General features: G+C 49.3%; 1 protein-coding gene across 2 annotated transcripts in view; it reads right to left on the reverse strand.

The window, feature by feature from the left end:
* IRAG1 (inositol 1,4,5-triphosphate receptor associated 1) overlaps positions 1 to 13,720 on the reverse strand; it is a 124,091-nt gene that overhangs the window by 29,874 nt on the left and 80,497 nt on the right. For both annotated transcript variants that reach the window (XM_083164728.1, XM_083164727.1), the window contains exons 9-12: positions 6,121 to 6,199; positions 4,123 to 4,252; positions 3,244 to 3,274; positions 2,410 to 2,550 (exon numbers count right to left, since the gene is read on the reverse strand). In XM_083164728.1, the coding sequence (XP_083020854.1) occupies positions 2,410 to 2,550; positions 3,244 to 3,274; positions 4,123 to 4,252; positions 6,121 to 6,199 (381 nt within the window). The remainder of the gene's footprint in view (positions 1 to 2,409; positions 2,551 to 3,243; positions 3,275 to 4,122; positions 4,253 to 6,120; positions 6,200 to 13,720) is intronic.

Here is a 13,720-nt window from a genome sequence, read left to right on the forward strand (position 1 = left end):
CCTACAATCTCCCATAAAATCTAGGGGTTCAGCTTTTAGCCAGGCCTCTATGGAACTCACTTCCCTGTACAGCTAGAGAGGCAACCACTCTAGAATGCTTCAAAAAGACTTTCCTGTTTACTCAAGCATTTCCTTAATTCCTTTAAGTATTGTTTATGAAACGCTTTTCTGTACTTCATTGTTCCTGTACTGTATTACATTCATTTTATCTGTTAATCACCTTGAGTCCTACTGGAGAATGAGCGCTATATAAATAAATTTAATATTATTAACCTAGGTTCCTACTGACTATCAATCCCTTTGCATTTAGATCATCACTGCGTGCGACATCACTAAGGTACCCTGATGCGTGCGCAGTGTGACGCGTGCCAGATTGCAGATAATCACTCAACAGCAAAACATTGGCAGCGGTCATGTAATTAGAACAAGCAGAGTTATTGGAAAACCTCAGGCCAAACCTATTTATACAATTATATATAAAGTCCTATGTAACGGACACAGTGAACAGAAGTCAAAGCATGCCCAGATTCCGCCACCATGGGCATGCTGAGTTGTGTAGATGATTTAGAGGTACTTGTGGAGTATCACGGCTCCCATCGTATGGCATCGTATGCCATATGTAGTGGCATACGATGGCATACGATGCGATGTTTTACCGATTTTTGAGCATTTTTGCTCAAAAATCGTATGCCATCGCATGGCATCGTATGCCATATGTAGTGGCATACGATGTCATACGATGTTTTACCGATTTTTGAGCAAAAATCGGTAAAACATCGGATAACATCGCATGCCATATGTAGTGGATACCTGTAAAGCCCGCGAGGAGACGCGTATAGCTGTGAAGGTATCCGCGTCCGCTCACCACGCTTCGGGCTCGGTGGCTCGCTGCGCTCGCCACACTATTCTATTCTCAACTCCACGCCGACGTGGATAGTGGGGGTATGAAAAGGTCGTAGGACGCGTACCGCCGCCCCTCGCGGGCTCGCTGCGCTCGCCACGCTTCGGGTTGACGTTGATAGTGGGGGTGGTGCACTATGAAAAATGGCATTTGGGGGCATTTCACTACTTTAATACACATTTCAATGCATTCTGATGCATTTCAGTGCAAAATCGGGTGCCATCGCATCGCATCGGATGCCATCGTATGGCATCCGATGCGATCGCATACGATTTTTGAGCTAAAATGGCTCAAAAATCGGTAAAACATCGTATCGCATCGATGGCATACGATGCCATGCGATGTTTTACCAATTTTTCACCATTTTTGCTCAAAAATCGGTAAAACATCGTATCGCATCATATGACATCGTATGCCACTACATATGGCATACGATGTTATCCGATGTTTTACCGATTTTTCACCATTTTTGCTCAAAAATCGGTAAAACATCGTATCGCATCGTATGCCACTACATATGGCATACGATGTTATCCGATGTTTTACCGATTTTTGACCATTTTTGCTCAAAAATCGGTAAAACATCGTATCGCATCGTATGACATCGTATGCCACTACATATGGCATACGATGTTATGCGATGGCATACGATTTTTGAGCTAAAATAGTCAAAAATCGGTAAAACATCGCATCGCATCGTATGCCATCGTATGCCACATGCGATGCGATGCGATTTTTAGCATACGATCTGCATACGATGCAGGTCGTGGGAGCCGTGATACTCCACAAGTACCGATTTAGATTTGGCCCGATTCAGACTCAGTTGCGGTTTTCTGAAACTTTGCAAAACTGTTGGCGTAAGGCTGCGGGGGGGAAGGAGGATGCTTCAGTGACACGCTCACAATGCCCATAAAAAGTTCCTCCATGCCTCTGAGTAGCTGCCTCTCAGTCACCACTGGTTCCAGGGGAGGGGCTGCATTCAGTCCAAATTCAAATAGAGAAGCAACAACTGTCAGCGACCCCTGGCCAGTGATGTTCAGAAGTTTGGGGTGACAGTTAGTGTTGCTCCCCTATGCTGGAAGCTTTGGAGCTGCATAATGATAAGGAAAACCCCTTCACTGGATACAATTATTATTATAATAATATAATTAGCGCTTCATGGGGCAGATTTATTAACAAGTGATATTCCTGTTGTTACTTGGTTGGAAAGATAAATAGTGCTCCAGCCAATCAGCTCTAGTCCTAACTGTCATGTGTTTGAAAATTAATTGGTAGGAGCTGATTGGCTGGAGCACCATTTATCATTCCTAACGAGTGATAACAAGAATATCACTCATTGATAAATTTGCCCCATTTTACCAAAAGCGATTTCATTTCTAGAAGATGGCTGAAGCACCACTGATACCCAACTGATTACACAGCAGTGACCATAGAAGCCACACCTGCGTTGGTCACTTCCGAGAGGTGACATAATATACTGGGCTACACATTATCTGCCTGATTCTTACCACCACAGCCGCCCTAAAGTTCTCCAACTCCTTCTCATTGTTCTCCTCCGTCAGGTTCCGCTCTCTCACAGCCTGATTCAGCCGCGATTCCAGGGTGTAGCTGTCATTCCGATAGGCCAGTGAGAGCTGGACAAACACGTTCTGTAAAATGGTACATGGATATACATTAGGTGCCTGATTCTGTTTGGCGCACAAAGCAGCGGTAGTTCAGCCATGTAATGCTGCCAGCCGGCCGTGCGAACGTTCACCCCAGCTACTTGCCGGGTTCCCCGCAGCACTGCGAATGGATGATTTGCATAAACACCCGTTCGCAGGCTTGCACTCGCTAAGGCACCAGTGAGCGACTTAGATTGGCCGCACTCTGCGAACATCCAGAAGGCAGGTGGCCTCCCGCGTTCGCATGGGGACGCCCAGTGTTTTCCTGGGCACACCCAGCATTTTTTTTGTGGGTACACCCAGGAAATGAAGAGCCATCGCATGTCCGGCTCCTGCATGCACCCCTTGGTGCGAGCGCACCTCGGAGACTATGCAAGTCTCCAAGGGCGCCTGCAGTGAAGACCTTATGCGCATGAGCAGATTCTTCACCACCAATCCCCACTTGTGGCCTAATCACCCCACGGTCTCGCAGAGTTTTGTACATAGCGCCATGAGACGGAGAACAACAATCTGCGAGTCCGGTGGTACCATAAGTGTAGCATGCAGCCGCACTTACTCGCAGCTGCAATAAAGCTGCAGGTAACAGGATTGAGCCCTATGTCTGACCACAGTTACATCGCAGTGACCAGTCCACAGATATACTTGCGTTACATGTTTGTGCTTTTCAATGTGACTCACCTCCACTTCCTTTTCCGTCAGCGCCGGTGCACTAGAATGGAAAAGATAACGTTCTACATAAAGTGAGCATTATGTACCATAACATAAAGAAGAAACAGGAAAAGGTAGAAGACTGGAGGAAACGAGACATCCACGATACATAGATTAGATACAGCTGAGTGAGGCTGTCACTCACCGTCTCAGCTTCAGTGTCATCAGGTCTAAAATACCGATAAAGATCAATACCGAACTCTGTGCACAAAGCACCATGCCAGGTTTTAAGGATATCCATGGTTAATCACAGACGGTTACTTCAAATGCATTTAGCGTCACATGTTCACATCACACTGTTACCCAGATTGATGCCAGGTCCGTCTCTGGTGACTACCAGATACCCAGGTAACGTGACCGGGCTAAATTTTCTCTGACCCTTCCCCATTAAACTTTGACTTGGGTTGCCTGGCAGGAGGGAGAATATAATAGTGTGCCTAGTGTAGTATGGCGAGCATGGTGAGGGGACGCGGTACGCTTATAGGGTGTCCGTGTCGACGTAAGTCAACACAGACACCCCCAAATTAAAAATGTCACCATGTCAACCTAAAGTCCCTGTCAACCCATATTTCATGTCGACCTAATCCATGTCGAGCTTTTATTGGTCTCAACCTATGGCCTGTCAACCTAAGGGTGTCGGCCCAATTTATGTCGACTCAATGACCCCCCCCCCCCATCGGCTAATGGGAGTCTGGGGGCGGGCTTAGAAGGAGATGCAAGTGACAGACATCTATGCAAGTAAAGCTGCGGGCAAACACAGGTTTAAGGAACTTTATTTGTCAGCGTTAAAGTCGTATGAAGGAGCCAATGGGTTACAATAACGGATCCTGTGCTGTAAGGCGCCGTTACCTGTTCTGAAGGCCTTTGTGAATGCGCAGTTTCCGTAACAAGATATCTGGGATATTGGGCATCACATCCGATTCCCCCTTGGCCTCTTCTTCTTCTTCTTCAGCAGACTGAACGTGGACAGGGGACGGGCCTGGAAGGAAACAATTCTGCAGTTAATGTTAATTCTGTCACAATTCTGCCCTTAGAAGACGGTGCAGGACCCAGAGCTTAAGGTAACCCGTCTGCAGATCCTCCTGCATTGTGTGTGCAGCGCCGCATACATTTCCCTACACTCAGTGCAGTACTAGCCTGATGGGATAATTCCATAAGCCATTCTGAATTAATCGTCGATAAAATGCAAAACCTGATGTGTCCATGAGGCTGGTGGTTCTGCCACTGCTGCTGCGTTCCCCGGAGCACCAGCATCTGGCAGTCTAGTGGTCCTTAATAAGATCAGACTAACCACAGCAGGACATGAATAAGCTATCCCTCAGGCCCTCGGGGTTCTTATCATTGGGCAGCAGGCATCTAGTCTAATGCAGCATAGGAACCGTCTCTGAGAATGATAGACACAGTATATGACTGGTGTGCTGGATAGGACAGAGGCGCAATGGAACCTTTCTGCTCTGGTTATAACTGGGGTGACCAGGTGGACATTATGGAGTCTCTGACAAGACACATCCTACAGTAGGAGGGACAGTGAGAAATAAGTCAGGGGCTTTAGGTCTATGTCCTGATTCTACAGATCAGGGGCATCTTAATGTAGGCGACACACGATTCTAGGAGGCTTTGAGCAGGAGTGGGCTGGTCCAGATGCAGGGCCGGCGCCACCACTAGACAAATATAGGCATTTGCCTAGGGCGCCAGCCACTGGAGGGCGGCACTTCGCCCCTCGCCTCTCGCATGGAGGCTGCAGGGGTGTCCGTGCCGGGTACCTGCGGCGCTGTGTGATCTGGCGGCGGGGTCCCTGCAGTGATGCGCGCTATCTGGCAGCCAGGCGGCGGCGCAGGAAGCGCTGCTGGGTTTGAAAACATTCCGCATGCTGATTTGCTGAGATTCAGCCAATCAGCGTGCGGCGAGTTTTCAAACCCATCAGCGCTTCCCGCGCCGCCGCCTGGCTGCCGGATAGCGCGCATCACTGCAGGGACCCCGCCGCCAGATCACACAGTGCCGCAGGTACCCCCCCCCCCCCCGTAGGCACCGGGGCGCCCCCACCCCCCCACGCCTTGCACCGGCCCTGTCCAGATGGCATCTGCCTCCGTAGCTTCTTGGAATGCTGCCTGTCCGCTCTCATTGTTTATTTACACTCAAGCAAAGCAACCAGGCAGCATTCCCTACATGCCTCCGAAGTTGCAGCAAGACACCGAACAATGTCAGCTTGCTGATTGGCAGATGGCTGGTGCTATCCACCAATCAGAGTGCACCATTCTGTACCTGCCTCCAGTCTGCAGTTAGGCAGCAAATATTCATTACCTTGCGGATTGATGGATGGTTAGAGCTATCCACCAATCAGAGTGCAGCATTCTGTACCTGCCTCCAGCCAGGCAGCAAATAGCCACCCCATTGCTCCAACCATCCACCAATCAGAGTGCTGAAAGCCATTCAATGTAAAATAGGTAACTAGGGCCCCGCAGTGCACTGCATTTCCCATTGCCTACAATGCTGATAAGTTAACCTTGGAACTAACTCATCAGGTAGAACACAGAATATAAGGAAATAGGATGACACCACCAAGACATGGTCAGGGATATCTGAGACAGTGGGACCGATTCACCACAGTGAGAGCAGGAGGGTCACCGGCCCAATTGTCACACCAATAAATGTACCTCATTTATTCTAATGATCAGCATCAATATCATGGGAATTTAATGAAGGATGAATTAATGACTCCAGCACAGTCTTGGACTATGACTAAACTCTCTGCCCTTCCCTTTGTATTGTGTTTAGTGATCCCTGGGGCATCCTCTTTGTTCCGATGGGTAATTAAGAAGAACACATTGGACCCCGCCCATGTCATACCTCTTTCCTGCTCAGCCGCCTCACTGAGATCTGGGAGCTTCTGTCCTGTCAGGTTCTGGCTTCTCAGCAGCTTGTGTTCCTGAACAGGAAAATATATTTCTCAGTATATACATGTATATATCCGGAGTACAACTAGTGCTGGACACGTTTAGGATCTCCTGCCAGCATTAATGAGAAGTTCTAAATGTACTAAAGTGTGTTGTCGTCATGGGCCCGATTCAGACTCAGTTGTAAGCCGGGTCCCACCCCACGATGTGCCACAAGCTTTTTCCCAGCTTCCATTGCTACTTAAACTACGGTCACGAATAAACCCCAGTTTAAGTGCTCAATTGCTAGCTGCGCAGTTCTCTGTAAATCGCAGATTATCGTAGATGGTTCTGCATCAGGCCCAACGTCATATACTATTACCTTTAGTAACCCTGTGGACAGAGACAGCCCTAGGCATAGACAAACTAGGCAGGTATCTAGGGGGGAATGCATCTCATAGAATGGAGCCAGCAGGAGTACCACGGCAGGGAGCAGAGACAGCAGCTGGCACTAACAAAAATGGTCACCTTCTGTGTAGGAGTATTGCTGTGCATACCCAGCCACGGTGTGATGTAATGTGAATAAGGAGCAATACAGTGTGGTGTAATGTGAAAAAAGATCAAGCAATACAATGTGGTGAAATATGAATAAGGAGCAAAACAGTGTGGTGTAAGGTGAATAAGGAGCAATACAGTGTGGTGTAATGTGAATAAGGAGCAATTGAATAAGAAGCTATACAGTATGGAATGTGAATAAAACGCAATACGGTGTAATGTGAATAAGGAGCAACATGGTTTGATATAATGTTAATAAGGAGCAATACAGTAATATAATGTGAATAAGGAGCAATACAGTGTAATGTAATGTGAATAAGGAACAATACAGTGTAGTGTAATGTGAATAAGAAGCGATACAGTGTGATGTAATGTGAATAAGGAGCAATGGGTCAGCGACAGACCTAGCGACAGTGCTAGAGGACACCAACCAAAATCTTGCATAGGGCATTAAATTAGCTAGGGACGGCTCTGCTTGTGGTAAGGGAAGAAGTGCACCTTGAGCCACCACACCCGAATTGAGCCCGCAAGCGGATTTATTTCTACTAAATTGGGTCATATATGATTAAAAATACAAAATTAAACCCAAAATAAAAAAAAATAATTGTTGTCAAGCTTTTGTTTTTGGTGACCATTTTTGCATCTACCTTTTTCATGTTGACCTTTAGACCATGTCGACCACATGGTGTCAACCTATTGACTGTTAAACGGTTCACTGTATAGCTGTTAATCCGCACCCAAATCAGGCTAAGGAAGCCCTTGCAGGTAATTTCTCCAGAGCAGCAGCCCCTGCTGGCAAATGCCAGAACTACACAGGCCAAACCGAACCGTATCCTACAAAAGCATCATGTCTAAAGTTAGAATGCCGACATGATTCAAATTCTAAATTGTGTCAGCCTTATAATGTCAGCATAACGTTGTCCTGGCCATCATTTTCTAGCATATTTAATGCTAAATGATAGACAGAATCTGATGGGTTTCTATGGGCAACACAACCACTTGCCTGTTCTAAAACTTTTAGTAACTTTCTCTCATAGACTGCTGACATCATGAATACTTCCGACATGGGGATGTTACCCATTCCAAGCAATCAGATTCCAGATTCTTAGGATATAGAATAGAATAGATAAATGATAGGAGAATCTGTTTGGTTGCTAAGGGCAACTTCTCCCCCTGTCTTCAAAAGCTTAGATACATCTTTTCCTGTCCTATTAAATACAAATAGTGCGAGCACACGGGGCACATTGGACCGATGCCCATGAATGTTACTATGAATCATTTCCTATCCCGCAACTTTCCGTGATCCCTCGCCGCGCACGGCCGGAGCTGGCAATTCCACATGTGATGCTCACAGGTCATACATATCAATTCAGGAAGGAAGCCTCTGCAGAGAGGATTCTCTCATGTCGGTTATTTCGTTCCTGAGTGCTCCCTTCACCCTGACACGCCAATCCATCAGCGTCTTCCTGTTTACAGCATGAGGATCACAGCGGAACCACCAGCATTAGGAGCCCGTTCCACGTTCCTCCAGTGCTATTACCGTGTCTGCAGCCTGACCAATGCATTGCTCTAACACAGGGGTCCTTAAACTATTTTGCTCTGGGACCCCATCAGACAATAAAAATAATTACATGACCCCAGCAATTTACTGCAGAAGGTCATCACATCACATGTGTAGTCAGCAGACAGCACATACATGGCAGCATTGTGGAGGCACAGAGTGATGGGAGGAGTCTGATATACCATAACACATCACATCACACGTGTAGTCAGCACACAGCACATACATGGCAGCATTGTGGAGGCACAGAGTGATGGGAGGAGTCTGATATACCATAACCCATCACATCACACGTGTAGTCAGCAGACAGCACATACATGGCAGCATTGTGGAGGCACAGAGTGATGGGAGGAGTCTGATATACCATAACCCATCACATCACACGTGTAGTCAGCAGACAGCACATACATGGCAGCATTGTGGAGGCACAGAGTGATGGGAGGAGTGTAATATACCATAACCTATCACATCACACGTGTAGTCAGCAGACAGCACATACATGGCAGCATTGTGGAGGCACAGAGTGATGGGAGGAGTCTGATATACCATAGCCCATCACATCACACGTGTAGTCAGCACACAGCACATACATGGCAGCATTGTGGGGGCACAGAGCGATGGGAGGAGTCTGATATACCATAACCCATCACATCACACGTGTAGTCAGCAGACAGCACATACATGGCAGCATTGTGGGGGCACAGAGTGATGGGAGGAGTCTGATATACCATAACCCATCACATCACACGTGTAGTCAGTAGATAGCATGTACATGGCAGCATTGTGGAGGTACAGAGCGATGGGAGGAGTCTGATATACCATAACCCATCACATCACACATGTAGTCAGCAGACAGCACATACATGGCAGCATTGTGGGGGCACAGAGTGATGGGAGGAGTCTGATATACCATAACCCATCACATCACATGTGTAGTCAGCAGACAGCACATACATGGCAGCATTGTGGAGGCACAGAGTGATGGGAGGAGTCTGATATACCATAACCCATCACATCACACGTGTGGTCAGCAGACAGCACATACATGGCAGCATTGTGGAGGCACAGAGTGATGGGAGGAGTCTAATATACCATAACCCATCGCATCACATGTGTAGTCAGCAGACAGCACATACATGGCAGCATTGTGGAGGCACAGAGTGATGGGAGGAGTCTAATATACCATAACCCATCACATGTGTAGTCAGCAGACAGCACATACATGGCAGCATTGTGGAGGCACAGAGTAATGGGAGGAGTCTGATATACCCAGGGCTATTTTTGTGCAGGCTCCAGCAGGAACTGTGGCCCTTATTCTAGTTCCCTCTTTCTGACAAAATATTTCTTAGATGGACAAAACCATGTGCACTGCAGGTGAGGCAGGTGTTACTTGTGCAGAGATAATTAGATTTGGGTGGGGTTTTACACCTGCATCACCTGCAGTGCACATGGTTTTGTCCATCTAAGAAATATTTTGTCATAAAGAGTGAACTAGAATAAGGGCCACAGTTCCTGCTAGAGCCTGCACAAAAATAGCCCTGGATATACCATAACCTATCACATCACATGTGTAGTCAGCAGACAGCACATACATGGCAGCATTGTGGAGGCACAGAATGATGGGAGGAGTCTAATATACCATAACCCATCACATCACATGTGTAGTCAGCAGACAGCACATACATGGCAGCATTGTGGAGGCACAAAATTATGGGAGGAGTCTGATATACCATAACCCATCACATCACATGCACATACATGGCAGCATTGTGGAGGCACAGAGTGATGGGAGGAGTCTGATATACCATAACCCATCACATCACATGTGTAGTCAGCAGACAGCACATACATGGCAGCATTGTGGAGGCACAGAGTGATGGGAGGAGTCTGATATACCATAACCTATCACATCACATGTGTAGTCAGCAGACAGCACATACATGGCAGCATTGTGGAGGCACAAAATTATGGGAGGAGTCTGATATACCATAACCCATCACATCACATGCACATACATGGCAGCATTGTGGAGGCACAGAGTGATAGGAGGAGTCTGATATACCATAACCCATCACATCACATATGTAGTCAGCAGACAGCACATACATGGCAGCATTGTGGAGGAACAGAGTGATGGAAGGTGTCTAATATACCATAACCCATCACATCACATGTGTAGTCAGCAGACAGCACATACATGGCAGCATTGTGGAGGCACAGAGTGATGGGAGGAGTCTGATATACCATAACCCATCACATGTGTAGTCAGCAGACAGCACATACATGGCAGCATTGTGGAGGCACAGAGTGTTGGGAGGAGTCTAATATACCATAATCCATCACATCACATGTGTAGTCAGCAGACAGCACATACATGGCAGCATTGTGGAGGCACAGAGTGATGGGAGGAGTCTAATATACCATAACCCATCACATGTGTAGTCAGCAGACATCACATACATGGCTCATGGGTGCCGGACGGGGTCCCGACAGTCGGGATCCCGACTGTCAAAACACCGACAGCCGGGTTCCCGATGGCCACATATTTTCCCTTGTGGTGGTCCACGACCCCCATAGAGGGAGAATACAATAGGTGGCTCGCAGCGTGGCGAGCCTGCAAGGGGCTTAGTTGCGCTCACCATGCTGTCTGGGTCCAGCCAGTCGGGATCTCGACGTCGGGCTAATGACTTTTGGGATCCCGACTGTCGGACCCCTGTACCACACCCGGCAGCATTGTGGAGACACAAAGTGATGGCAGGAGTCTAACATAACAGACAATTCAACAGATTTTTCAGACTCCTTGAATCACTGACTGAGATCAGAAAAGTCATCAGCCTGATGGTCATCAGTCATCAGTCGCGCCCACATGCTGAGAACGTCAGGACCCACAATTTGAGAACCGCTGCTCTAACAGCTGAGGGTCATAGAGTCGACACTAATAATGTCAACACTCAATAGGTCCACCACTATTGGTCGACATATAAAATGTCATGCCTTAGGTCGATATGGTCAACGTAATCAAAAAGGCCAACATGAGTTTTTCATTTAATACTGACTTGGTCATACTTTACCATAAAAGTGAGCATAGAGCCTGAAGCATGGAGAGTGAAGCGACACATTACACCGATACAGTATCCATGTCAACATACACAATTTTTTTTTTTAAACTCATGTTGACCTTTTTAATGTGTCAATCTTCTGCCTGTCAACCAATAGTGATTGACATAGGCATGGTTGACCTAATAATAACCAGACAGATGGATGTTGCACCAGTAGGTGAGGGGAGTATGACCCGCCAACTGCACCCTCTCCTCTAATACTGCACCAGCAGGTGAGGGGAGTAGGACCCGCCACCTGTACCGTCTCCTCTAACACTACACCAGCAGGTGAGGGGAGTATGACCCGCCACCTGCACGTCTCCTCTAACACTACACCAGCAGGTGAGGGGAGTATGACCCGCCACCTGCACCGTCTCCTCTAACACTACACCAGCAGGTGAGGGGAGTAGGACCCACCACCTGCACCGTCTCCTCTAACACTACACCAGCAGGTGAGGGGAGTAGGACCCGCCACCTGCGCCGTCTTCTGTAACACTACACCAGCAGGTGAGGGGAGAAGGACCCGCCACCTGCACCGTCTCCTCTAACACTATACCAGCAGGTGAGGGGAGTAGGACCTGCCACCTGCACCGTCTCCTCTAACACTGCACCAGCAGGTGAGGGGAGTAGGACCCGCCACCTGTACCGTCTCCTCTAACACTACACCAGCAGGTGAGGGGAGTATGACCCGCCACCTGCACGTCTCCTCTAACACTACACCAGCAGGTGAGGGGAGTATGACCCGCCACCTGCACCATCTCCTCTAACACTGCACCAGCAGGTTAGGGGAGTAGGACCCGCCACCTGTACCGTCTCCTCTAACACTACACCAGCAGGTGAGGGGAGTATGACCCGCCACCTGCACGTCTCCTCTAACACTACACCAGCAGGTGAGGGGAGTATGACCCGCCACCTGCACCGTCTCCTCTAACACTACACCAGCAGGTGAGGGGAGTAGGACCCACCACCTGCACCATCTCCTCTAACACTACACCAGCAGGTGAGGGGAGTTGGACCCGCCACCTGTAAGGTCTCCTCTAACACTACACCAGCAGGTGAGGGGAGTGGGACCCGCCACCTGCACCGTCTCCTCTAACACTACACCAGCAGGTGAGGGGAGTAGGACCCGCCACCTGTAAGGTCTCCTCTAACACTACACCCGCAGGTGAGGGGAGAAGGACCCGCCACCTATAAGGTCTCCTCTAACACTACACCAGCAGGTGAGGGGAGTAGGACCCGCCACCTGCACCGTCTCCTCTAACACTACACCAGCAGGTGAGGGGAGTAGAACCCGCCACCTGTAAGGTCACCTCTAACACTACACCAGCAGGTGAGGGGAGTAGGACCCGCCACCTGCGCCGTCTCCTGTAACACTACACCAGCAGGTAAGGGGAGTAGGACGCGCCACCTGTAAGGTCTCCTCTAACACTACACCAGCAGGTGAGGGGAGTAGGACCCGCCACCTGCACCATCTCCTGTAACACTACACCAGCAGGTAAGGGGGTAGGACCCGCCACCTGGCTGCACCGTCTCCTGTAACACTACACCAGCAGGTGAGGGAAGTAGGACCTGCCACCTGCACCATCTCCTCTAACACTGCACCAGCAGGTGAGGGGAGTAGGACCCGCCAACCGCACCGTCTCCTCTAACACTACACCAGCAGGTGAGGGGAGTAGGACCCGCCACCTGTAAGGTCACCTCTAACACTACACCAGCAGGTGAGGGGAGTAGGACCCACCACCTGCGCCGTCTCCTGTAACACTACACCAGCAGGTGAGGGGAGTTAGACGCACCACGTGTAAGGTCTCCTCTAACACTACACCAGCAGGTGAGGGGAGTAGAACCCGCCACCTGCACCGTCTCCTGTAACACTACACCAGCAGGTGGATCCGATACGTAATCCCGGCGACACTGGAATCCCGACCGCCGAAATCCCGACATGGGGGGGACGTGGATCGCCCCCCCTTGCGGGCTCGCTGCGCTCGCCACGCAGCGGGCCCGCTGCGCTCGCCACGCAGCGGGCCCGGTGCCTCGCTACGCTCGGCACGCTATTTTATTCTCCCTCTATGGGTGTCGTGGACACCCACGGAGGGAGAAAGTTTCGGGATTTCGGCGGTCGGGATTCCAGTGTCGGGATTCTGAACGCCGGGATCCCGACCGCCGGCAAATTGACCGCATCCCCAGCAGGTAAGGGGAGTAGGACCCGCCACCTGGCTGCACCGTCTCCTGTAACACTACACCAGCAGGTTTGGGGAGTAGGACCTGCCACCTGCACCGTCTCCTCTAACACTGCACCAGCAGGTGAGGGGAGTAGGACCCGCCACCTGCACCGTCTCCTCTAACACTACACCAGCAAGTGA

This window comes from Crinia signifera, chromosome 11, assembly GCF_055691185.1.
Source record: "Crinia signifera chromosome 11, ASM5569118v1, whole genome shotgun sequence".
NCBI lineage: Eukaryota > Metazoa > Chordata > Amphibia > Anura > Myobatrachidae > Crinia > Crinia signifera.